At 36.7% G+C, this 24,633-nt stretch overlaps 2 protein-coding genes and 2 non-coding genes across 4 annotated transcripts; 2 read left to right on the forward strand and 2 right to left on the reverse strand.

The window, feature by feature from the left end:
• TRNAL-AAG lies at window positions 16–96 on the forward strand. Its single transcript has one exon. It is a non-coding gene; the product is annotated as a tRNA-Leu (tRNA).
• Window positions 623–703, forward strand: TRNAL-AAG. Its single transcript has one exon. It is a non-coding gene; the product is annotated as a tRNA-Leu (tRNA).
• On the reverse strand, window positions 12,656–15,286 carry LOC18790383 (ethylene-responsive transcription factor ERF113). The gene is made up of 2 exons (XM_020555209.1): window positions 14,681–15,286; window positions 12,656–13,409 (listed from the first exon to the last, which is right to left on the reverse strand). Exons 1-2 carry the CDS (start codon window positions 14,826–14,828, stop codon window positions 12,817–12,819), a joined length of 741 nt encoding a protein of 246 aa, XP_020410798.1. The 5' UTR covers window positions 14,829–15,286; the 3' UTR covers window positions 12,656–12,816.
• Window positions 18,502–23,920, reverse strand: LOC18792246. Its single transcript, XM_020555587.1, has 5 exons — window positions 22,962–23,920; window positions 21,797–22,307; window positions 20,043–20,159; window positions 19,531–19,937; window positions 18,502–19,205 (listed from the first exon to the last, which is right to left on the reverse strand). The coding sequence occupies exons 2-5, from the start codon at window positions 22,298–22,300 to the stop codon at window positions 18,827–18,829; spliced, it is 1,407 nt and encodes a 468-aa protein (XP_020411176.1). The 5' UTR covers window positions 22,301–22,307; window positions 22,962–23,920; the 3' UTR covers window positions 18,502–18,826.

The raw sequence follows: 24,633 nt of genomic DNA on the forward strand, positions 1-24,633 counted from the left end.
AAGCCCTTCAACAACGTTGAGATGGCCGAGTTGGTCTAAGGCGCCAGATTAAGGTTCTGGTCCGAAAGGGCGTGGGTTCAAATCCCACTCTCAACAATAATGTAATGTTTCTGTCTTCTTTTTTCTTTTTCTTTTTATTTTCCGAGGCCGACAGGCCCAATACTAGACGGCTGAGAGAGAAGCAATGGATGGCCCAAAGAACGCGCAATATATGCAGACAATGAACGAACTGGGCATTTGGGCTGTGTGTTTCTGCTTCTCTTTTTGATATGGCTGTGTTTCTACTTTATTTTTTTGTGGAGCCAAAAGTCTTAATAAGGCGGCCTTATTTTCCTAGGCGACCTTATTATTAAAGTAAAATAATATTTAATTATTAGGGAGTTATTATGAGTTTTTTTTTTTTTTTTTCTTCCATACATTTTGGAGAAGTTTCTCTATTTTAGAAGGTGAATATGGAGAATAGCTAGAGTTGTGTTTTTTTAATTATTCTTTAAACTTTATCTAAGAATGTACTTTAAGAAGCTCATTCCGGTGAATCTGTTCAACACAACACAACCCAACCACCTTCTTTAAAAATACCAACAAGAACAAAAAGCTTGAATTGCGAAAACTTGTCAACATCGTTGAGATGGCCGAGTTGGTCTAAGGCGCCAGATTAAGGTTCTGGTCCGAAATGGCGTGGGTTCAAATCCCACTCTCAACAATTTATGTTTTCTTTTTCTTATTTATTAGGGTAAATTTCACTTTATTATCCGTAAGTTTCTCAAAATTCTAAATTTGATACCCAAAGTTTTTTTCTCTCTCATTCTTATTCTCATACGTCCCTCCGTGTTGTCGTCCGTGTCCTTGTTGTGGCCCATCTGGTACATTAATTATTAAAATATTATAAATATTAAAAACAATTAAAAGTAAATAATTAAAAAAATCTCTATCCATCTTTCTCTCTCTTAGAATTATCCATACAAAAAAAAAAAAAAAAAATCTATTGTAGAAGGAAAAAACACTCAGCATTGGACTATCAAAGCAGAAACCCGGAAATCAAAACGAATTACCTAACATCTATTCTTTCTTCTTCAATTGATCAAACTCGTAAAATCAAAAGGCCATGTTTAATGGGCTGGACTAAATTGGTTAGAATTGGGTTTGGAGTGTTGGACTGATTTGGCTTGGATTGGAATGAGCTTTAATAAGTTGTTTGGTATATTAAGTCGGGCTAGACTGCACTGGACTAAAGTCTTGTCCTTTGTTTGGTACAAATATGGGCCGGACTGCATTGGACTTTAAAAAAATAATAATTTTAAAAGCAATTTTTAATGTTTATTAAATGATTTAATATCAGAAATAATTAAATTTAATATATAAAAAATGTACACAAAGTTAAAAATAAGAAATCACATGAAGATATCATAAAAATAGTCCAAAAATTCACGAAATTAATAATAACACGAAAATTCTTTTAAGTACATTCAAATGATCAACAAATACTTATATTATGTTGCTCTATATGCCATCCACTCATTAAACATATCAGTAGCCAAATTATCCCTCTATGCAGACTATTGGTCGGATGTGGCAATAATATCAATAGTGCCATAATCTACATTGTTCTCAATGAGGGGATCATAATAAATTTCTTGCTCTATTGGATCTATAGACATCTCTCTCCTAATTAAGTTGTGTAAAAGACAACAACCCATTATTATTCGTCCTTATGTTTGTATTGGATAGAACAATGGACTCCTTAAGATTGCCCAATGCATCTTAAGAAGTCCAAAACAACATTCCACCACGTTTCTTGCTGATGCATGCTTCATGTTAAAGTATTCTCGATGGTTCAAGTGTGCATATCCTTCTCTCCATTCCGATAAGTGATATCTCGTTCCTCTTTAGGGTGCAAGAAATCCCTCACAATTTGTGTAACCAGCATCCACAAGGTCATAATAACCTAAACAATAAATAGGAGCTAATTAAAATAATATTCAAATTTAGGATGATTTACACCTACACTATATGGTATCTACATTAATCTTACCCATCGGAACCTTTAACCCATGTGGCCTATATATCGCATCTCGAAGTACTCTAGAGTTTGATGATGAACCCTCCCAACCCTGAAAGACAAATATGAACCTTATATCTCAGGAACAAACTCCTAATACATTAGTGGCAAGGATCTAGCACTCTTAATAAAATCTCATGTAGCCTCAGGACAACATTTAGAACTGAATTGAAGTACCTAATCACTGTCTCACCAAATCGACCGAACGTATCATGAACCATATGATTTTTTACGTGATGGGCAAGAATATATAAAAACATACAAACTTGCTCCTCAATGGCCACCGAACCATACATCTTCAACCTTCCATGAGTACGAAGTAATTCGCACAACATGGCAAATGTTTTTCTATCCATTCGAAGTTCATTCACACACGTTACACCACTATGTCCTATAAATCTATCTAGAACACTCAAACAAATCTCATGCCTAATAAAGGTCCGGTTCCTAAGGTAGTACTTTTTATAGTACCATGTTGTCAAAGCATATATGATAGTTACTAACATCATGGATGACACAAACGTTGTTTCTCTAACTCTATTGTAACTAAAGTTGTCACAATCTTCCTTTTTCTCTTTTGATCCATGTCTATCCTGCCATTAACAATATTGGCAAGAACAAAATCATAATCTGTGACTTTCTTTTTTATACTCAAACATAAACTAATTATCAGAATATATGAAACAACACGCAAATGGAAATGCAAGGGCATTATTCATCCTAATCAAAATATGTAGAAACCTAGAGCATTGAAAGTAAAAGTCTAATACTGAAGTTCTAATTGAGAAAGCAAAAATCTGCAAAAACCACGCATATGAACATAAGATGGGTTGCTTAACTAAAATAGATGTAGCAAAACAATAAAAAAAACCCACTGCCTAAGAGAACAAGAGCACGTAGCATTTAAATCAATTACTAAGTATAGAACATTGTTGGAACTAATCCCCTCGTACTGGCAAATAATAAATAACAAAGGAAAGATAAAAACAATAAAAGCCAAGATGAAAATGCGTAACCATAAGAACTCACAGATTTACGTGGTTGGCAAAGTCAAGCCTACGGCCGGTGGAGAGTTTTCGCCCTCATTATGATAAAAATAATGGAGCCCAACAGAACACTACTCTCACATTCTACAAATCAAATACAATGCATTTCCTAAATAATAACTTTCTTTCAAAATCAAATGGCTAAAACCATTTTAGACAGCAACACTAATGGGTTAGTAATCTGTTAGCTCCCTATAACAATGTAATTGTGTAGAATACTGGCAGCATAAGTTGTGCATTCCAAATGGTTGAAGAAGCTCATCAGGTTGTCCATAGTTAAAAATGAGCAATTCCAGCAAAGAAAAATTTGTATTCATTATTTAACAAATAAAGGGACATATAAACGACCTTTAAAAAGCCAATAGTGCTCTATGTTCATCTTTCTAGGTAGCTTCATTATCTTTGTGGAGGATTAAAAGTTAATTTTATGGTACCATTATGAAGAGATCATAAACAATAATCTATCTGTAAATGCTACACTTTCCTTATAATGTATGTATCAAGAACTCACCTTATTCAGATACAGTAAGCAAATCCAAAATCTCCTTTATATCATCATCACATAGTTCATTTGAAATTCCAAAGCAAGAAGCATAACCTCTTTCTGTAGGACGACAAACTAATCTTCCATCAAAATCAACTTTAATATGGAATTTTGAAGCGAAAACATACAACATATCCAACTAATAGTATTGGATTACCTGCTTGCTCAGGATCCAATACTTCTAGGTATGAAATAGGTGATAGTCGAAACCATAGCCCTGAGAAAGAAGACCAACGTACAAATCCCTAAATCATTTTTTGAAAGAAAAAATGGCAGGAAACCTTATACAGAATATATGCATATTTTATCATTATTTAAACTCTAGATAGCTTTTTGTTTATGAGTTTTATGATTTTCTTTAAAAACTTCAAAGTAAACTAATAAATTCAGACGAAGCATCAAATAGTCAAATTCAGTATAAATCTGAGTCTAATATCTATCTACAAAGTAAAAGAGAGACATCTAATACTGAAGTTCTAATTGAGAAAGCACAATCTGTCTATGAGAGAGAGAAGAAGAGAGAGAGAGAGAGAGAGAGAGAGGGAAAGAACATTTTGGAACCAAAAAGATTAATCTGAGATTTTGTTCCTGTGGTGGTGTGTGAATGGGAACCAAAAAGATTAATCTAAAAAGATGCTTCCAATTATTTCAGAGCATTTTCACAGAGATGTTTTCCTGCTTTTAAATTCCCTAAGCAAATCAATGATTTTGGCAAATTGAAAAAGGGGAAACATAAGAAATAATGGTAATTTAATAACAAGGTGTTATATCTCACATATTACATACTCAACCGATCATTAACATTCAAACAAAAAACCCATCTTCATAACAAGGATAGTTTTGAACAAACTGAACAAAAAAAGAGGTTAAGAAGTTGCAAATCCCCATCCACTTCATTTAATGACAAAGACAGCAAAAAAGAAGTAACCCAATTTCACAAATCCACAAACTGAGAAGAAAATTATTGCAGAAAAATGGGTATTGCTCACAGCTTATGTTGACGAAGAAGAAGAGATGAAGAGATGAGGAGAAGAGCCAAGGAGGAGGAGGAGGAGGAGGAAGTGGCATATATGATTAAAGAAGGGGAGGCGGAGGCATGGGCGTAGAAGATCGAAGGAGAGTGGAAGCGGAGGCATAGATGATCGAAGGAGAAAGGAGGCGGAGGCGATGTCGTTCTAAACCCGTGGTTCCCCTCGGGTTTTCAATACTAGGGTTCGCTGGACTGTTATCCCATAGAAAATACGAGTCCGAATGAGTCTCGTTGTGCATTTAGGCTCATCGAAAGACGGACAAGATTGTAATCTATATGAACTGAAAACTTTAGTCCAGTCTAGCCCACCAAACAAGGCCAAAAAGGATTAAACCAAATAAACCTAACGCCCCCTCTCCCCACAAACCCAATCAATTATCCTTCAAACACTGCCCTAAATTAGAACTTAAAAAAAATCCCATCCTCAGCCACCCCACCCCAATCCCTTTGTTCATGTCTCTCTCTAAGGCCCAAATCTATTATCAACACCCAATATTCGAGACCTCCCTCTATTGTTGCTTCCACCTCCAACCTCAGCCCAACATAAACCAATATTAGATTACAATTAGGGTTTGGAGCAGCCAATGAAAGAAGGAGAGGGAGCAATTACCAACCTCTATCTTAGTTTGCTGCAATCGCTGGCTGAAGCCCAGTTGTTGCAGGAGCTGGAGACGAAAAAAGAAAATTAATTGAAAATAGGAAACTGAGTTTGATTAACAAGAAAAAAAAATGTGATTTCTTGATATTGATTGACTTAATTGATGGGTGGGAAGTTGAGTAATGGAAAAAAAAGAGAGAAGAGAGTGACTGAGCTTGAGAGAAAATGACATGAAAGAGAAAATGGAGAGAGAATTTTTTATTATTTACTTTTAGATGGACAATTTACCTCGTCAACTTTTTAGTGGGAGTTTATAAAGTCTGGGACCCACTTGAGACACTTTTGGTGATGAGTGGTGGGCCAGAATGGACACATCAGCATTTAACGAAGATCTTGACGGCAACACGGACGGATGTATGAAATTGATAGTAAAAATAAACATTGGGAATGAGAGTGAGAGGAAAAAAACTTTGGTTATCAAAGTCAGAATTTTGGGAACTTGTGGGTAGTAAAGTGAAATTTACCCTATTTATTATCTATTTTTCGACACCAATAGGCCCAATGCTAGACGGCTACGAAGTGGAAAATTTATTCAACTGGCGGGCCTAAAGAATGCCCAATATATACACTGAATAAACTGGCTAATACATATGATCATAATTTTCTTTTGCAATGCTAACCATCATCTGCATTACCAAAAACAAAACAAAATGTTACAAAACACAACTACATCTCATGGTGGTCCTATTTTCATGCATTATCTGTTGTTGTTAATTGGTAAAATAAATTTGTCCATCACAACCAGTGTTTTCAAAGGCATGCATAAGTGTTGTTTGTGCAAATTTCTCATTAGAGAATATTCGCGAATGATTCTTTTCTCTCGTTTGTTCCTTTGCTAGATTCCCTGCAAGACAAATGACGGTCAACAGAGAACCACTAGTGTGGTGGTGGCCAAGGGTCCTCTGATGCCTAAGTCAGTAATATGGTCTCGATAGATGCATATAATACTGAAAGGATATATATATTTCTCTACGGGAGAGATGTGTGGCTTGGGAGCCAAGTAGGTAAGGGAGGTGACGACAACTTGAGCTGGGCAACCACAAGTATGAGAGTAGGGGAGGATTTCGGCTAGAGAGAGAGAGAGAGAGAGAGAGAGAGTAATTTTCGGGATTTTTCTGAGTGAGGAAGAGTTACCTTATTTGTGTCCTTCATTTAGCTTAAATAAATTTCCCGCTCTTGTAACATTTATTTTTCAATTAAGGAGGGAATAATGGAGAATTATTCATCTCTTGATTACTTGGGTAAAGGGATGTAATTTTCGAGTCCCTCTTCGTAAGGTCATGGTGAACACCTTGCACATCAGTGCATCATTGCTTTTGTAGAGTATCATGACACTCCCGAAATGCTTGAGGTTGCTTTCGGGGTCAGAGTCACCTTTGAATGGTGTGATGGTAGGCATTGAAAACCTCATTAGCAGGGTTACCTACTCAATTTTGTCGGTGAACAATGAAGAGTTCACTTGGTCTACTTCCTTGCGCACGACGTCCTCTAAATCTCCTCCGACCCTTAGGCCTTGGAGTCGATCATTCACGAGCTTCTCGATGTCTTCCACTCGCTATGCTTGTGGCTCTTACTGAGGACATCTATAATGTCGGCATCACTGGTCAACCTCCTTATCGGCTGATGGGGGTTGTTCCTTTCGGTTGGCCTGCCGATGCAATCTATTGGTTGATTGGGCTTGCAAAAGGTTCTCCACAACATGTGGCCTGGAATCTGCTCTTCCTGTTCGAGTAGGTGAGTGCCTTCTTTCATGTTCCCTATGTGGAGTGCTGCGCAGCTGGTCTCCCTATTGGCTTAGTCTCGAACAGATGCTTCCTTGTGGGCCCAACCGGGTATAGACATCAGATTGTGCCCCCAATCTCGAGTGCACATTAGTCCGTGTGCCTAGTCTCGAACGAGCACTCATCCTGCTCTGATCGCGACTCATGGATGCTCGTGATATTCCAGCATGATGGTCAGAACATTCTTGTCTTCCTTTTTACCTACTGGTCCTTGCTTGATCGCCTTGGGGATCTCTCGAGATGTCTGCCGATGCACTCACCCATCCTTCTTTCTTCACCATCGGACCTTGGTCCAAAGTCTCAAACTAAGTTGATCTGCTTGAGTAGCCGATCAACCAAATTGCTTTGGTCCTCAACTCACCTAGTCAGCTCGTCAACCTTGCGATTGAGACGCTTGGCTATTTGGGCAGGTAGGAGAGAATTGTGTGGAGCCAAGTTGATGACGACATAAGGCTTCTTCGAAAGTGCGAATAGGTGCAACATTTAAGGGTTGTGGCAGGAAAGGTGGGTGTTGCAACACCTGCTCCAAGACCAGTCTAAGTTGGGTAACGGCAACCACATGGGAATTGCTAGTCTCGACAGCAGTTCCATGAGGAATTGGTACAGCGGTGGAGTTTATGGCCGTTGTCTTGCTCCTTGTGGTGATACTTTTCACCATAATTGTTTCGAATGCTTCGAATGGATTTGGTAAATAAAAAGGAAAAAGATTTCCTTATTGAAATTTGTGAAAGCTTCGCTTTGAGTATATTTTGAGCCTCTCAATGAAAGCACCAAAAAATTTGTGCAAATTTCTCACGAAAGAATATTAGCGGATGATTCTTCTCTATTGTTCATTCCTTTGTTAGGTTCCTTGCAAGACAAATGGCGGTCAACGGAGAACCACCTGTGTGGTGCTGGCGAAGGGCTCTCCGATGCCTAAGTCAGTAATATGGTCTCGGAAGATGTAGATAATACTGAAAGGATGAAGATATTTCTCTATGGGAGAGATATCTGGCTTGCGAGTTGCATAGGTAAGAGAGGTGGCAACAGCCTGAGCTGGTTAGCCACGAGTATGAGAGTGAGAGAGGATTTCGGCTAGAGAGAGAGTGAGAGAGAGAGTAATTTTCGGTAATTTTCCGAATGAGGAAGAGTTGCCTTATTTGTGTCCTCCATTTAGTTTAAATAGATTTTCTTTTCTCGTAACATTCATTTTCCAATTAAGGAGGGAATAATGGAGAATTATTCATTTCTTGATTAATTGGGTTGATGGAAGTTATGGAAGGAAATAAATAGATTGAGGGAATTTATGGAATTTATTCCCTCAACCTAAATAGGTAACTCTCGTATTGAATATATTATTAAATAAGAATATTGATTTGAATAATATATTCTTAGGGTTTGCTCATTTTTCACGTGGCGCCTCTTGATTTGTTGTCGAATTTCTTTGCTCCCACAGGCCCGCTCAAAGCTATATTGGTAATTAACGATTAGGATTAATTTTAGGCAATCTAAACTGTAAAATTTCACATCCAACGGCCAAAATAATATTTGTAAATAATCTAAATCAGATCCAACCCCAAAACTTATTTCAAACTCTATAAATAGCCATTCATTTGGTAAATAATCCACCAAAAATAATTTTTTTCCTTTCTCCCTTTGTTTTCCTTTTTCCCTTTGTTATATTTTTTTTCATTCTACTTTCATTCTTGTTGAGAATGGCCCCAAAATCCCAAAGAGGTGTGAATTGGAAACCACAAGAAGATGAGGCATTGTGCAAAGGGTGGGTTTCTATCTCTAAAGATGGGGCTATTGGCACGAATCAATCAAACAACTCATTTTGGTTGCGTGTGTACCAAAAGTTTTATGGAAAATGATCCGGGCACGACATTTGGCTTATGCTTGTAGCCGGTAAATTGGCCTACCCAAGCAGTGGGGCAATTCTTCCATTCCTAATGCATGCAGTCAAGGTTGCCTAACATGCCTGGGAATCCTCTATGACTAGCCTTGTGCAAGAGCCTGTAAAGGTCGGCCGGATTTGGGGAACGGAGGTACCACTGGCCATACACGGATTCAATAACGAAATAAAACTTTCCCAAACATTCAAGGGCTGTAGATTCACCCAATCTACAATACTCGTCGTGGAGTCTGTTGAGCATCCATATGCGAGCATTCGAAAAATGGTTGTTAGCTTTTGCTTTGGGGATAGACTTTGTCGTCCATAAGCGTCTATCTTCTAGGTAAAGTATGGCTCATGTGCAACAACATCATTCAAGATGCGATAGAAAAGCTCTCTTCTCATGCGGAATTGCCTGCGAAAGTCCACTGGGGGATAAAGTGGTCGTTCACAGAAGTAGTCCTCCATGAGACTCTTATGATGTTTTTCTCTCTTCCGATTCTTGTATTCATGGCCTACAACAGAACCACCATGTTTGGATTGTTGAGCATATATTGCTCTAACAAAAACGTATGGTGTTGAACGACCATTGCAACCCTATGTTGATGAAGGTCATCATCATCAGAATCATCATTAAAGAAATTTTGTATAGTCTTCCCACGTGAATTCATTATAAGAAGAAGAATGAGATTGAAGGAGATTGTGTGGTCAATTTGGTAGAATAACACTTCTTAAATAGACAAGAGAATGAAATGACCTCCATGTTTGAAAATAATGGAATGAAGATAGGAAAAGAGAGGAAAAGATAAGGGAATCCAATAAAGTGAGATGAACAAAGATGAGAAATGGTTCAGAACATGATTGAAACAAGACAAGATGGGAAATGGTTCAAAAAAAATTGAATGAAGATAGGAAAAGATAGGGAAAGATAAGGGAATCCAATAAAGTGAGATGGACAAAGTTGAGCAATGGTTCAGAACATGATTGAAACAAGACAATAGGAGATGAGAAAGGGTTTAGAAAATAATTGAAGAACACAAGTAGAGGTGGGTAAAAGTTCAGAACATTATTGAATGAGGATAAAGGAATCCAATCAAGTAAAAGTAAAAATAGAAGACAATTATGGCAATGGCTTCAATGAATGGTCCGAATTATTTTGGGCATACGTATGGTGTTGTACTTGTTTTTATTTTAAAGTGAAATTCTATTATGTTTTGGAATTTTAATTTTTTTTAGGTTAAAATGTTTAGAAAATTTAATCATGAATGTTGAAACAAAAATAATGTCAAGAAAAATTAACTAGAAAAAAAAAATTAGGGGTTAATTATTCTTAAACAATTTAATAAAGTTGTGAACTCAAATTATGAGTCTGCAAGATTAAAGGAAAAAAAATTTTGAGTCTTGAAAATACATAAATAGTTGTATTTTGAAAAGTGAAAATTTGAATTTAGCCTCAACATAGTTGGAGATGGCCATAATATTGATTGGCTAAATAACCTAAAACCAAATGAAATGTGAATGCAATGAGATTGAGAGTGCTTCACTGTTTTCCATTGCGGCTTGGAAGCAAAGGACGGTATAAGAATAAGAGAAAGGGGGAGTGTAGCCGCAAAAATTGACATGGGATGCCGAAAGCATAATAAACAAACTCATGTCTCTTGTCCAAATCAAGGAGGGATCCACACCCCCCATCTCAGCATATTTTCCTGATTTTGCCCAAATCCCATGCTTGCCTTGATAAGTGAGCACTTGTCACTCTAATCATGCGCAATCAAAAGCGTAAAGATTAAGGAAAAAAGAAAAAGAATGCTTGCTACTTTCCCTTTTTGTATTTCTTATTCATTGAATGTTACATGTATTTCACTCATATATAAACACTTTTTATTATCATCATGAGTAAAATATTAGGATTCGTTTGATAACGATTTTAATTTTAGTTTTTAATTTTAATTTTTATGCTAGAGTATGGAAGAAAATGTGAGTGAGGATGAGATTGAGAGAGAAGATGAGAGGGGATGAGTAATAAAAGTAAAAACAATTTTAAAAAGATTTCAATTTTTATTTTTTGTTTTCACTTTTGTTACTCTTCCCTCCCGTCATCTCTCAATCTCATCTTCATTCTTATTCTCACTTTCATTCTCTCTCTTTTTCTTCTATACTTTAGCACAAAAAATGAAAAATAAAAATAAAAAACTAAAAATTAAAATTGAAATGATTATCAAACGGGCCATTAACATTTTGCATGCACAAACTAATATGTGGATGAAATACAGGTGACATAAGGTGACTGAAGAAGACAAGAATTGAAAGACGAGAGGGAAGCTTCTCCTTGTTTGCCCTTTTTCTTTTTGTCGTTTTGCAGTTCATTATGTAGGCAGGCAGATCAGCCTTTTTGGGCTTTGGAAGATTTGGGGGTGGCCCACAAGAGCTAACCTTTCAGGGACAAGTGGGTTGAAGGCCCACTGGAGCTTTAGCATGCGCATGGTTTTTAGCCGTTGTCTTTCAATTTGTACTGATCCTTACGACAAAAAAAAGATAAGAGCTTTGGGTTCAATTATTATTTTTATACTTCATCGCAAACCCAAAAACCAAGTGGGAGAATAAAGCGTTAAAAAGCAGTGGAGCCTCCTCGTCTTTGCCTTGTTCAAACAGCACGTTTCTACCTTGTCCAATTTTATTTTTTTATTTTATTTTATTTTTCCTTCTGTTTTTTTGTTTTGTTTTTGGTGTTTCAAATTGCTTGCCACTCGGAGTTGGAGATGTTTAAGGTTTTTGAAGCTCGATGGTTGGTCGGTTCCATTTCCCACTTTAAGGATGTGCAAAGTGTAACGTGTCCCAATTTGCAACCTCCACTTATGATAGCTCATCATGGGAAGCCAAGGTTCGTGCATTTAGAAAAGTTAGCATGCACTGAAAAGATATTATTATAATTATTTTTATTTTTTATTTTCTGTTTTGAGTGACTATTTTAATTTCCTTCTTAGTAACAAGGACGATAATATCTGTTGTTTGATTGGAGACTTTGCAATCCCATCACAAGATCGATCGGGAACAATAATATTCTCCCTTTAATTCTTGAAGTGACGGCACTTCATTACATTTGTCATAGATTTTTACCAATTTGGCATTAAGATGAGTGACAAATATTCCGATGTGACTTTTCTTACGCTAGCAATATTTTGATGTGAGATTCAATTCAAAGATTTTCTTCTCCTTTTTTCTTTTCAAAGAAATGGATTTCCTCTCTTAATTTCTACGGTCAATTGTATTGTAGATTGAAGTTTATTTAGTTCAAACTTTGGGGCTGCAAAATTGACGCATAAATCTTGAGCTTTGGGGCTATAAGATTTACACATAGCGATAGGTAAGAGACTATTTTGAACTGCAAATAATTTCTTCGCTGTTTGTGTGGAATGATATGAACAACTGTTATCAGAACTCCAAAAAAGGCGATTGAACTCTCGGTAGTAAATTATAATGCATGCTTAAGAGAGGATTATGCCAAGAATTGAAATATATGGATGATAAACTCAAGTCTTAAACCTAAAAACCATGTGGTAATGCCTGAATATATATAGCCTATACGTATGATTCTCTCCTTCATAACTAGAAAGGCGTATTTCAATGCATGGCACTACAACAATGCGTAAAAGTTCAGGCAACAAGGAAAAAAAAAAAGACTTGAAATTAAATGATCAAACTAACTAGCTAGCTAGAACTTGAAGATCAAATTGATGAACTCAAATAGTAAACTTTCCTCTCAGTATATATAAATATATAATACATAGAATTGAACCTCATCAAAATTAAATACGCATGCAGCTACTACTGGCTTGGATTATTCCAATTCCAGTCCTTCCCATCTTCGTCTTGATCATCTTGTTGTTGTCTTTGCGGCGGTTGCGATGCATTCGAGGATGAAAAATGCGTTGTTGGTGATGAAATTTGTGAACCAAATGGATCTTGGTGATTAAATAGATTGGAAGAGTGGTACGAGAAATCAATATCATTCCCGGAGAGAAGCTGTGCATACTGATACAAATCAGGGAAAGTTTCTGGCTGCGGCGCCATCGACGGAGCAGCTGGCGGATGAGCAACAACACCGCTACTGGCTGGCCCCGTGAACTTTTGATTTTGTTGAGTAGAGGCACTGCTACTACTTGTTGTTCTTGTTGAACCAGAAGTAGCCATAAGCATGCCAAAGTCAGTCTTGCCTTGAACTCGTTCAGGAAAGTTGAGCTTGGCTTTTGTGCCTTTGAACCTGAGAGCTGCGTTATCGTATGCAATGGCAGCGTCTTCAGCTGTCTCAAAAGTCCCAAGCCAAACTCTGGCTGCTTTCTTTGGGTCACGTATTTCAGCTGCCCACTTCCCCCAAGGTCTTTGTCTCACTCCTCTATAGTGTCGTCTCCTTACAGTCTCTTAATTCACAAACATGCAATCATGAAATAACAATATATACAAACTTTCATCTATTAAGTAGGAGCCAAAGATATATATTGTACACTGTACAATAGAATTGAAAACAGAAATAGGGTCATTTTGCTCAAGTTTTTATATTTTGAGTTGATATACATTGAGCAAAACAACGTAGTTTCAGACATAAACACAATACATTAAACGTTAAAAATTGAGCAAAACAACGTAGTTTTAGACATTAACACACAACACATTAAAAATTGAGCAAAACAATGTAGTTTCGGATATATCAAGCGTAATGAGTTTAATTACAATGCTATCACGTTTACACATAAATAAAACACAAGTATTTTAAATCCTAGTTGATGCATTGACACGTACGTCTTGACTTGCCATGCATTCTCAATGTGGAAGGAATCTAGCTAGAAGAGGGATGTGATCAACAGCAAAGTGTGCCCTACCGGTGCGAAAGCACTATATATATATATGTCAAAGTTTAAATTCAAAAGAGCTAGCTAAAAAGCAAGACAAAGATAGAGAAGGGTTCCCCACATTTTTGGGTAAACAATTTTGAGGTCATCAGATCTTCCAGAAAACTTGTAGTTAAGTGACAATATATAGCACCACCAAAGTAAAGATATCTATAAAGTTTTTAGATGTCACTGTCAAAGATCGGATAATGCTGAGATAAATCTAGAATTAGCTAGAAAACCAAAAAGATAGGCCCAAGGTTGAATTGTAATTAAACTATACATATAGATATTCAATGACTACAAAACACACACAATGGTGTGAAGTTTGAGAAAAACATGAAAAGAATGTCTCAGATAGAAACAAGAACCATTTTCAGCTCGTTGAGATAGAAAGAGGGTTCTTCACGGAAGGTAGGTAGGAAGCAATAATAATTTTGAACTTGTCTATGATGTAGGTTTCCTAAAAGTCTTTGGTCAAACTTCATCTGTGCAAGTTTCACACAGCTGTGGGAGATATATATATATATATATATATATATATATATATATTAGGAAGAGAGAGCAATCTTAGCCATAGCTATAGCTTCTTAAGTTTGATTATCTTGCCCAAAAAGGAATTTCAGATGGACACATGTTTAGACCATTTACAACTTTTGACAATGCAAAACAAACAAAAGATGGATCAAAATCACAATTATATTGTGAAGGCATATGTCAATATCATACACCAAAATAACCAAACCCAAAAAAAAAATGAAGAAAAAAAAAATAAAGAAAGGAAAAAAAAATAAAAATCATACCTTGTTCTTGAACCGGCTGAGGGCGGTCCGGTTCTTCTTTTACTATAGAGTGAGAGATGGATGAAGGGTTTGATTGCACTACAGTTCCTTGGTGATGATCTTCGGTGGTTCCAATAACTTGAGTAAGAGCAGAAACCATGGCAGACATATCAGCTTCTGTCCAGTTTGATTCATAATTAGGAGGGAAGTCATGGTGCTGCTGAGGATCTCTCTCTTTCTCCTCCGATGCTTCTGAAGGAAGTGGGCGCTTTCCATGCCTTCGATCCACCTTTAATTTTGAGCTTCAACTAGTTGTTTTGGTGTGTGTCTCTTGGCTAGCAGTGCCTGGCTTCGATAAATTTGTTTCCTTTTGTCTTAGAGATTAGGACATCAAGATATAGAGAGATCAGATCAGAGAGAGTTTGAAGTGTTGGTGTTGTGGTAATGAGGAGATGCACTAGCCAGAAAGGAAAATAGGGTTAGAGAGAAGGGCTTTTATTGGTCAGGTTTTCGAGTTTATCGTCTTATGTGTTGGTAACATGAGATGAAAATGAAATCCAACAAAAAAAAGATATGTAAGAGATGAAAGTAAAAGTATAATATTAAATCCAAAGAAACAAAGAAAAAGGTGTTTTGACGCTTCCTTTTATATGTGTAATTTCGATTCTACCACTTCTTTCTGACAGCATTTAACCGAGTCTATTTGATGACATTTAAATTGTTTGTTGGGCCCGTATGATAACGTTTCCACTATATGCTTGTACATATTTAATGAAGAGCAATAAATAGATGAAATAATAATAAAAAAGATTTAAAAGAGAGAATGAATAAAGTAAATGATTTTTAAAATTTATTCAAATTTTCTCTCATCTTCTCCTTCTCTCACAATTTATTTTTTCTCTTTAATTTATGAAATAAAATCATTCCAAAACGAGCCTTTAATTTTCTTATTTTTCGATAAAAATTGAGCCTTGTTTTTGCTTTCTTCCATTTGATTCTTGTAATGCGTAATTCAGTCTAAGATGTACAAATACAATTCTTCATTGCAAGACAGACAAGATTGAACATAATCAAGTCTTTTCAATAAGTTTTCAACTAGAAGGATACGATACCCTCTCAAAGCAAAGTCGATCGAACTCCCTTTTTCAGAATAAAGATCTCAGAAATCGAACACAAGTGATTAGGAGATCAAACATAAAGATGAGGAGATGGAGTAGATCCTACGACTCCCATTTCTCAACTTTTGTTATTTTCTTTTTTCATGTGTCACTCTCTCGATCCTCGCTCGCTAATTGCCCCTTTTTACAAATGGGAAGCTAATTATATATCAGTAATAAAAATCTAAATATTGGTTTTGATATTTCAGATCCATTCAAAGAATTTTCAACTTAATCCCTATATATATATATATATATATATATATATATACATATGTGGTTTAGTCTTTCACGTCTGCTTTGCTTCGTTGAATATATGTAAGAAGGGATGTAGGATCTCCCTATACTGTACATTTATGCTCACATGGGCACTGTCTACTTGTTAATTATATACAAGTTGGACCTTTCTGTGCAGGTATGACACACATATATATATATATATATCTATCTCTTTAATAATTCATAAATATATAGCCGTTCTTCACCGTCGAAGCACTGTGGGATTTGGTTTGGATTTTTGTGTAGGTCAAGATTCAAGAACTTGAACTTCATGAGGGAGGCTTTCAGGTGAATGTTTTGACTCCATCAAAGAACAGGTTGATGAATATATATATATATATATATATATATATATATAAGCATGTCCAACGGATGAACGTTCCATCTCTTAAATAATACTATTTGAGGAATTCTTCGGTTGAAAGGGATTATATATATTATAAATAAAATTAATAACAAATTGATTGATTTTATATTATTTATAATAAATTGGAAATTATTTAGATAGGAAGGTGCAGAGATGCAAACAAAGAATGCCCACATGTACATCATATTGATTTGAATTTTTTTTTTCTTTTTTGTTTTGTTTTTGAAGCTCAGATGGAAAAGATTACATGCACATGTAGGTGCAAATACGGACAGTCATGCCACATGTAATTCTCATCTCTTTCAAACTTTGCAGCTTTATCTTGAAATATTTGAAGATATATATATGGCATTTTGTGAGTTTCGTGACGCTGCAATTTCATGTACATGCATGCCATAAATTCAATTATTCAACCGTCCACATCATAATCATGTTCCAGCTGAGGCTAAGATCCTCAACCAATCTTTCCCATAAATATGAGAGACACAATGAGAGAGAGAGAGAGAGAGAGAGAGAGTAGTTTAAACTAAGCCAGTAACCATGTCCAGAGACATGCATGCATTATATGCATATGTTCACTTTATTATTTATTTATTAAATTTGATAATTTTTTTATGTCTGTTTGTTTGATCCTCTCCTTGTCACCTCATCACGCTTGCACATGCTATGGTTTCTTTCTATCTTTCTCCCTAACACATATTCTCCTTCCAAAGTCCAAACAAGTACCCCCAAAATAACTTGCAAAAGATTAAAGTTTATACCCTAAAATAAAATAAAGGCATGAGCATGCCAGAGTCGTCTAGTAGACTTTGAGGCCTGTAGACTTTGAGGCCTGTCTATGTCATCATTGTAAGTTGCTATCACCCCTTACTTATTTTTGAACTTTGTTAAATTCATTCGCGTCCAGATGATTTTTGACCATTTATAAAATATGGTGGGTTCTACATGCATTAACGGTCAAAAATTACTCATTATTCTATTTGTGCAATGCTTTGCTTGGTCACACTCCATAATCCATCGCCCTTCTTCTTATAAAGTTTTGATCCATGAAAGACTATTCTAGATGGAGACTGCAGCAGGCACATATGATATGTCTACAAAATGATGTGTGCCTCTGCCATATCATCAAAGGACGGAAAGACTTGAAGGAAACATGAGCCCTTGCAACGATAAATATTAATGCAGTCAAACAAGTTGAGTTGAATTTAGGTCCAAAAATTTAATAATACCAATATGTAGAATTAATAAGAGTGCTGGTAAACGTCTGACCTTGAAACCGGCCTCGCGTTGGGAGTTGTCGCTGACTTACTAGGCTAAAGTACCAAACTCAAAATATAAAATGAGACAGAGAGAGACTTACACTTACCCAAAGGAGAAAGTGGGATCAATTATATTCAAATCTCTACCAAATGAGAAAAGAACACAACATTATGCTTTCATTACACATAGAATATAAAATGAGGGCCCGATTAAAAAGGCACAAAACTTAGGCGACAACTCAAAAAAAAGAAAGGAAAGAGAGAGAGAGAGAGTTTGGTTAGCCAGTTGAACTAGGTCGGTGACCCATGAGAAAAATTAAGTTGCAACGAGAGTAGCACTGTTTTGTTATCCTTAATTAATAATGCTGTGTTATATGAAAGTGTTATTATACATGTCATAGCGTTATTGACTGGAAATATCAAAATAATGTTATTCCCGTTTCATGGAAGTCCCTTCTCGTGACTCACGGGTGACTGCAAATCTTATATTAATGTCACAGTCCACGGGCTAGGATACTGTTTAGGGCAGGGCAGGGCAGGGAAGGGACCAGCCTAGCCCAACTAGCAAAGGAGGCAATGAGGGGTTTGGATGGATCATTAATGACACAAGAGGCAAACAGTAAGAAGATTTTGTGGGCCAAATTTACATGGCAGACAAATTGGCACGGCATGGTGATTATTGATCTTGAATAGACCAGTAACTTACAAAATTACAGTGATTTTATTCATTGGCTCAATTAGTTCGAATGGGACAACATGTTCGAATGAGTCTCGACTAAGTTTTAGGGTCGGTTTGAGAGTGCTTTTGGAAAAACTAAAAGCTACGCTCATCTAATTTATTTGGTTGCTCTGCGCTCTACATTATGCCTCAGGATGTCTTAAAAGGACCAATGCTTTGTACACAATGACAACAGGGCACCAGTAGCTTCCCTTCTATACAAACCTTTTAGGAAAAATAAAAATAAAAAGAATAAACTGTTCTCTGGCAGGAAACTAAAGACAACGTACGATCATTGTATCGTGAGTTCTAATCGGCATTTGACAATAAAGCAACCACAAACCATACCAGTGTGACTTGAGATAAATCTGCACATCCAAGTCTCGTTCAGTGGTAAAGGGCAGATCCGGTGCAAGAAAAGCGTGAAGAGATTGGCACATTTCCCTCAACTGAGTTAGAGCTACCATGCAATGGTCTTTGAAGAGGATCAGCATACACCCAGCTCTGATCCTGATGGGCTGTCACTTGATAATACGGTTGGTAAGTTGATGGCCATTCATAAGATGGTGCTAAAGAATGTGATTGCAACATAACACGTGAGGCTGCAGCAGTGGGCAACTCTCGACTATACGATTCAGCAGCATAATCGGAATGGGCAAAAACATCTCGCTCCCTTCCCTGCCGCAACTGTGACCTGTCATACACGCTTCTATACGTAACAACTTGATCCCTGGGAACCATCTCATCCTCAAGTGTGACCCCATACCTGTGAAAATGTATGACAATATTATTTATACAAGCTTCACATGTGCGAGGATTAACTCTGATTAATGAAAAATATAAAGATGTAAAAACATGATGTGGACATAATGTAACTGTAGGTGGTTTAGCCAGTGGAGTAATTTAAACAGGAGAATGAGGTATGATTTATAGAGGAATATTTTGGGAAAGAAAAAAAAAAGGCAGACACAAAGGAATCCCCTTTGCATAATAGAATAGAAGATACAGAATAGAGACCACCAAATGTATAAAATACCACAAAATCACGGCTGAAAGTAGTAATTGGACAGAAATGCAACAAAAGAATACACCTTCTATATGCATCCTGATAAGACAGGAAAGGTTGTTCAGGCAAGTATGGCTCATGTTCTGCTGCTAAATAATAGGAATCGGCATGATGAGGAAGAGAAGCACGCTGAACAACATGTCGAGGTTCTGTAGGAGGCTGTGCATGTGCCACGTGTGTTTCAGCCTCATATTTATCGTAAAGTGGATATCTGACTACCTGCTTGGATTGCATATAGATTGGTAATTCATGAGTACATTGCACGCCAGGTAAATAGGAGCCCTTTTGAAGACACAGTTTTGCTGTTGGATGATATTCTTCTTCTGTAATAGGAGATCGAAATGAGCCTGATCTAGCCACATCTGGGAGAGGGGCAGCAGGAGTAGGCACAGATGCAGTGATTGGGCGGAACAATGAGATTAAAGCATGCACCTTCATCAAAATTCGCAACAAAAAAAAAATCAGTAAGAAATGATATTTGAACAAGCAACTAGTTGAACAACTTTTCACTAAGGAACAAACAGTTATAAATCTTACCTGTTTGTTATTGAGCTCTTGCTTAAATTTGGAACCTCCCTGATAGTTGTCTTTGATAGCTACTTTGAAGGCATTTTCCGGAAGCGGTAAACAGTCCTGGAAAATCTTAAATCTGACCTAAATATAAGAACAACAATTGACAAAAATGAAAAAAAGAATCAGAAATGAAGCAAATCACATAAGGTTACATTTTCTTCTATCAGTGGATATAAAACATCTCACATAAAACCCAAAAGCAAAACAAATCTTCATCTAATTTTTTTTAAATAGGTCTCATAATTTGATGTAACATCTGAAGAACCCTAAAAGCAAAAAAGAGGGTTCAAGTAGAAAATCAAGGAATGACCAATAGATTGTCAATTTCCACATTCACTCAATAATTGGTTGGCATTGTGTTCTAAACTTTCTTCTATCGAGCTGGATCCACAACTTAAACCCTCTCAATGAACTTGTCACTAAGATTGTGCCTTTTACAAGCATCAAGCCACCTTCTGCTGCACTATCACATTTTATGCCACAAATCCTATTGTCTAAACACTCTAGACATAACCGCCGCTAACCCTTCCTCCCAACAACACTACATATAACTGTCACCTGTCAAGCCTCCTATGGTCCCATTACCAACGTTCTTGAACCATCATTGCAACTGCCACCACCACAAACAAAAATTCACAAGTGTCACCAACACCACCGCCATTAGTCCCGTACATTCTTTTTCATTTTCCGTAGCTGAAACCAGCACCATCTCCACTTGAAAAATCATGATGTTCAACCCGCCATTCCAACCTTCCACCATCTAATTTCATCTCCATTTTACAACTTCAGTTATAATATAAGATTCTAAGGGCTCATATGGTTTGTTTACAGAAAGAATTTATATAAAAAAAGGAAGAGAAAGTAGCATATCTAGTTTTTTCCAATGAAATAGTTCTAGAAAAAGTGATAAAATTACATCCCAACTAAACTCTATGGGGAACAAGCCAACAACTTCTACCACCAAAAAATGTCAGATCCTTGTTTTCATTACCATAACGGCGCCATCAATCATCGCCAACCCTTCAACTGTCGTCATAATACAGCTACAAGGAATTACTGTGACTTAACTCAACTAGAATACCTGGGCTTAGATTGAACAAATATATATAGTAGAGAAAAGTAATCTTGCTGGGTTGGCTGAATGTTTCAGACCCCTCAAGCTACCATTCGAGCTGGAGTTCGATAAAAAATTCCTTTTCCATCCTAGCCACAAAATTTTTCCTGTCCTCTGGAAGCTCATCAGACATAATGAGAGGCAAGCTATCTTACATCCCATAATCCCACTTCTTTTTAAAGGCTGTAAGACCTCTTCCAAATACACACATGTATTTATACAATAGTTGCACATATATAACTGTTCTCTTGCAAGATGAAAAAGGTGGGGCAACAATCATGACTGTTGGACACAGGATGCAGTCAACACACACAATGGTAGTGATCAACAGCCCTTTGGAAAATATTGTATGCACTTATATAAACATAGAAAAAATCCTGATCACATACGTAACTAAGTTAAGTAGCTAGCTTAGTTAAGTAACTCAGAAATACAAAGGGCCAGGGGTTGTTTAGTAATAGCATTGAATAATGTCATACTTATTAAAGGACAAGGTCAACAAGATATGTATGATGTATGCAGTGAACAAAGGAGTTATTTTTGGGCCCTCGTTGGTCTTATTTTCTAGGAATTAACATTTCATATTCATATAGAACATTGTTACCTGTGCAGGAAATTTCCCCTTAAACGCAATTGGCTCCAAATCCAATCCTCCATTTGAAGTTGCCTTGTATGTGCCATAAAGGAGCTTCAAGTCAAAGTCATATAAAAATAGCTTTGTACCAGGTGTAATCTTCTTTACAACTTCTACCTTTCCCAAGGGTAGCCCAAAAACACGATATCGATAGCATTCAGGTTTCGTTTTTCCATTACACATGAATATAAAACCAGAATGTGATTGCCCACTATCCTTCTCATTCTTTTCGGGCCGAACCTTTTCCCTAATAGTAGGATTAGCATGACTAGATGAAGTAGCATGAGCAACATTGGAAGCAGAAGGGCCACTGTTAAGCACAGGTGCAGGTGCAGGTGTAGGCATGGAAGATGCGCTTATCTTCCTAGATTTCTTTTTTTTCTTCGTTAAACTCTTCCCTATCTTTTTACTCCCATCATCGTGACTTAAAGGTAGGCCTTTTCCCTTTGACGCCTTGCCCCGTTTCTTTGCCATGGATACGCTGTTACAGCGAAACGAAAGCATTATTCTTGCAATGTAACTCATTGTTATTCAATATCTACATCCTTGAATTGAAAGATTACACTCGCTAACTCTAATATGACAATGTGATTACCAACCATTGATCATTATATTCATCTCAAACCACAAATATCTTAAGCACATCACTATTTCCCTCTAAGGCCCAAGGAAAATACAATGCATTTCAAAATCAACAATAAATAAAAAACAGTATTACTTGATAGTCTGTTTTATATTCGTTCTTACTGCCATGACTTACCTTAAAGTAAGATTTTAATCACAATTCAAGAGAATTATCATCCTTAAGATGAACATCATATCACAAATTATAATGAGAGTAGACACAGCTAAATCCTCCTCTGTATGAAATATGTCTGAGAACCCCATTTTTTGTTTTTCTGATAACGATTGTAACGTTTACAAATCTCCCATGGCATCAATTCCTCATCACTTCAACCCCTCAATTACTTTATTTATCAATTATCTTTTTTCTTCTTCATATCGAAATGAATAAATAAATAAAAGCAGCGAAATCCTAATTTAGGCCATTGGCGAAGATAAGGTGGTGGAAAATTATACTCTTGGACAGAGAAGAGAGCAGTGATTTTATTTGATTTGATTGATTGAAGAATACCTGGAAATCGAGCCTCGAGAGATTTATTTACCCTGCTGCTGAAGATTGAATGGAGGACTATGAATCTTGGGAAGGGGACGGGTAAATAGATGAAAGGAAATGAACGGCTGCGATGACGTCCTGAAGTTACCAATGTGGTGGATAAAATACGCGCGTATGCCCCAGTCCGATTCGTTGGTGTGCAAGGCAAGGGAAAAATGAAAACGACTTTCTTTTGTAGCGTTCTGATGGGCTGTTACAAATTTGGACAAACTACAGAAAATTCCCCAACATATAGGATCATAAGAGTTCATATCCGATTTTGGGGATATTTATCAGTACATATTCAACGTTACGGAAATCCTATAATTTGCCCCCTCTATTAGTGAGATCGTCAGAAAATCCGTTACCTGCTTACATGACATTTGTGGGACCCATTTTTTAACTGACATGGACTCCACATAAGAAATCAAATTAATAAAATAAATGAAAAACAATAAAAAATCTAAAAACCTTAAATAAATAAATAAAATAAAATAACTCATCTTCTCCCATTTCCCATGCCTTTCAGCCTGACCTCCAACCCACCCTCCCTATAGCTCCGCCCCACCTCCATTAGATCTAACTCTTTCCAACCCAGATAAAGTCGCCATCTCTCTCTCTCTCTCTCTCTCTCTCTCCCCCTTGGTTTCACCTCCATGGGCGTCTTGTATGGTCACTCAAGCTTGTGAACTTTGTTCTTTGATTCAAATTTACAGATATGCAACTATGCTTGTTCTTTGATTGTTTTTTGTTTTTTATTTTTTTTTCATGTTTGAGTATCAACGATCTGGTTGCACGGCCCCAAACCTCTTATTTGAACACGGCCTTGTGCCACCCAGACCTAAGCAACAAGTCAAGTCGCGTCCGTACATTGATGAGGTCGACAAGGGTTTGGATCGGGATGGCTTCGCTGGGTAGGGGGTTTTGAGGAGAGAAGATAAATATATATATATATATATATCAATTAGAGTTGGTTTTGCTTGCTCCAATGGCATAATACTCTCTCCCTAAGGTTTCTTATTTTCTTGGATTTGACAACTTAGCTTAGTAAGTTACCAATCCCTCACTCTTTCTCTCTGGTTCGATTTTGTTCTTTGATGCTTCTCAGAAAATCAGAATTGATCTTCGCACTGTAAGTGGTCAATGGTTGGTCTTAATTATATCAAAATGAACAGCAACTAGTTGCTAATATATGAAATTAGTTTTATTTTATGTTCGAATATTGCAAGTGTTGTGGATGAAGAGAATGTGGAGCCACAAGGTCATTCACAACCGGTTGACCCTTTTAGCTATGGACTCTGCTCAAACATCTTTGGACATCTAGAGTGTTTCGATTGGGCTACGATGGCGGTTGGATGGGTGACTAGTGGGTTTATGGTTGGGGTTCGGGGCGGGGGAGGGATTTATGTTGGAGGAGAGATGAGAGAGAATGGGTGGTGGGTTAAGATAGGTGGTGGTTTGAGTGGCTAGAATGACTGGCTTTGTTGGGTAGGGAGATGAGAGATTTTTTTTTTTTCAATTTTCTTTTGAGTTTTAAAATTTTTAATGATTTTAATATTTTAAAATTAATTTTAAAAAGTAGAGAATTTTTTATTATTATTTGTTTGTCCATTTGGAGGTCCATGTCGTTAAAAAATAGAATCCACATTCG

This window comes from Prunus persica, chromosome G1 (assembly GCF_000346465.2).
Source record: "Prunus persica cultivar Lovell chromosome G1, Prunus_persica_NCBIv2, whole genome shotgun sequence".
In the NCBI taxonomy this organism is placed as follows: domain Eukaryota; kingdom Viridiplantae; phylum Streptophyta; class Magnoliopsida; order Rosales; family Rosaceae; genus Prunus; species Prunus persica.

Excerpts from the sequence above, each read along its gene's own strand:
- LOC18790383 (XM_020555209.1), bottom strand. The coding sequence starts at position 14,828 with ATGTCTGCCATGGTTTCTGCTCTTACTCAAGTTATTGGAACCACCGAA. Across the intron at positions 13,410-14,680 it reads TCAGCCGGTTCAAGAACAAG|AGACTGTAAGGAGACGACAC; the intron begins GTATGATTTTTA and ends TTGTGAATTAAG.
- LOC18792246 (XM_020555587.1), bottom strand. The coding sequence starts at position 22,300 with ATGGCAAAGAAACGGGGCAAGGCGTCAAAGGGAAAAGGCCTACCTTTA. Across the intron at positions 20,160-21,796 it reads AGGGGAAATTTCCTGCACAG|GTCAGATTTAAGATTTTCCA; the intron begins GTAACAATGTTC and ends TCTTATATTTAG. Across the intron at positions 19,938-20,042 it reads AAGAGCTCAATAACAAACAG|GTGCATGCTTTAATCTCATT; the intron begins GTAAGATTTATA and ends ATTTTGATGAAG.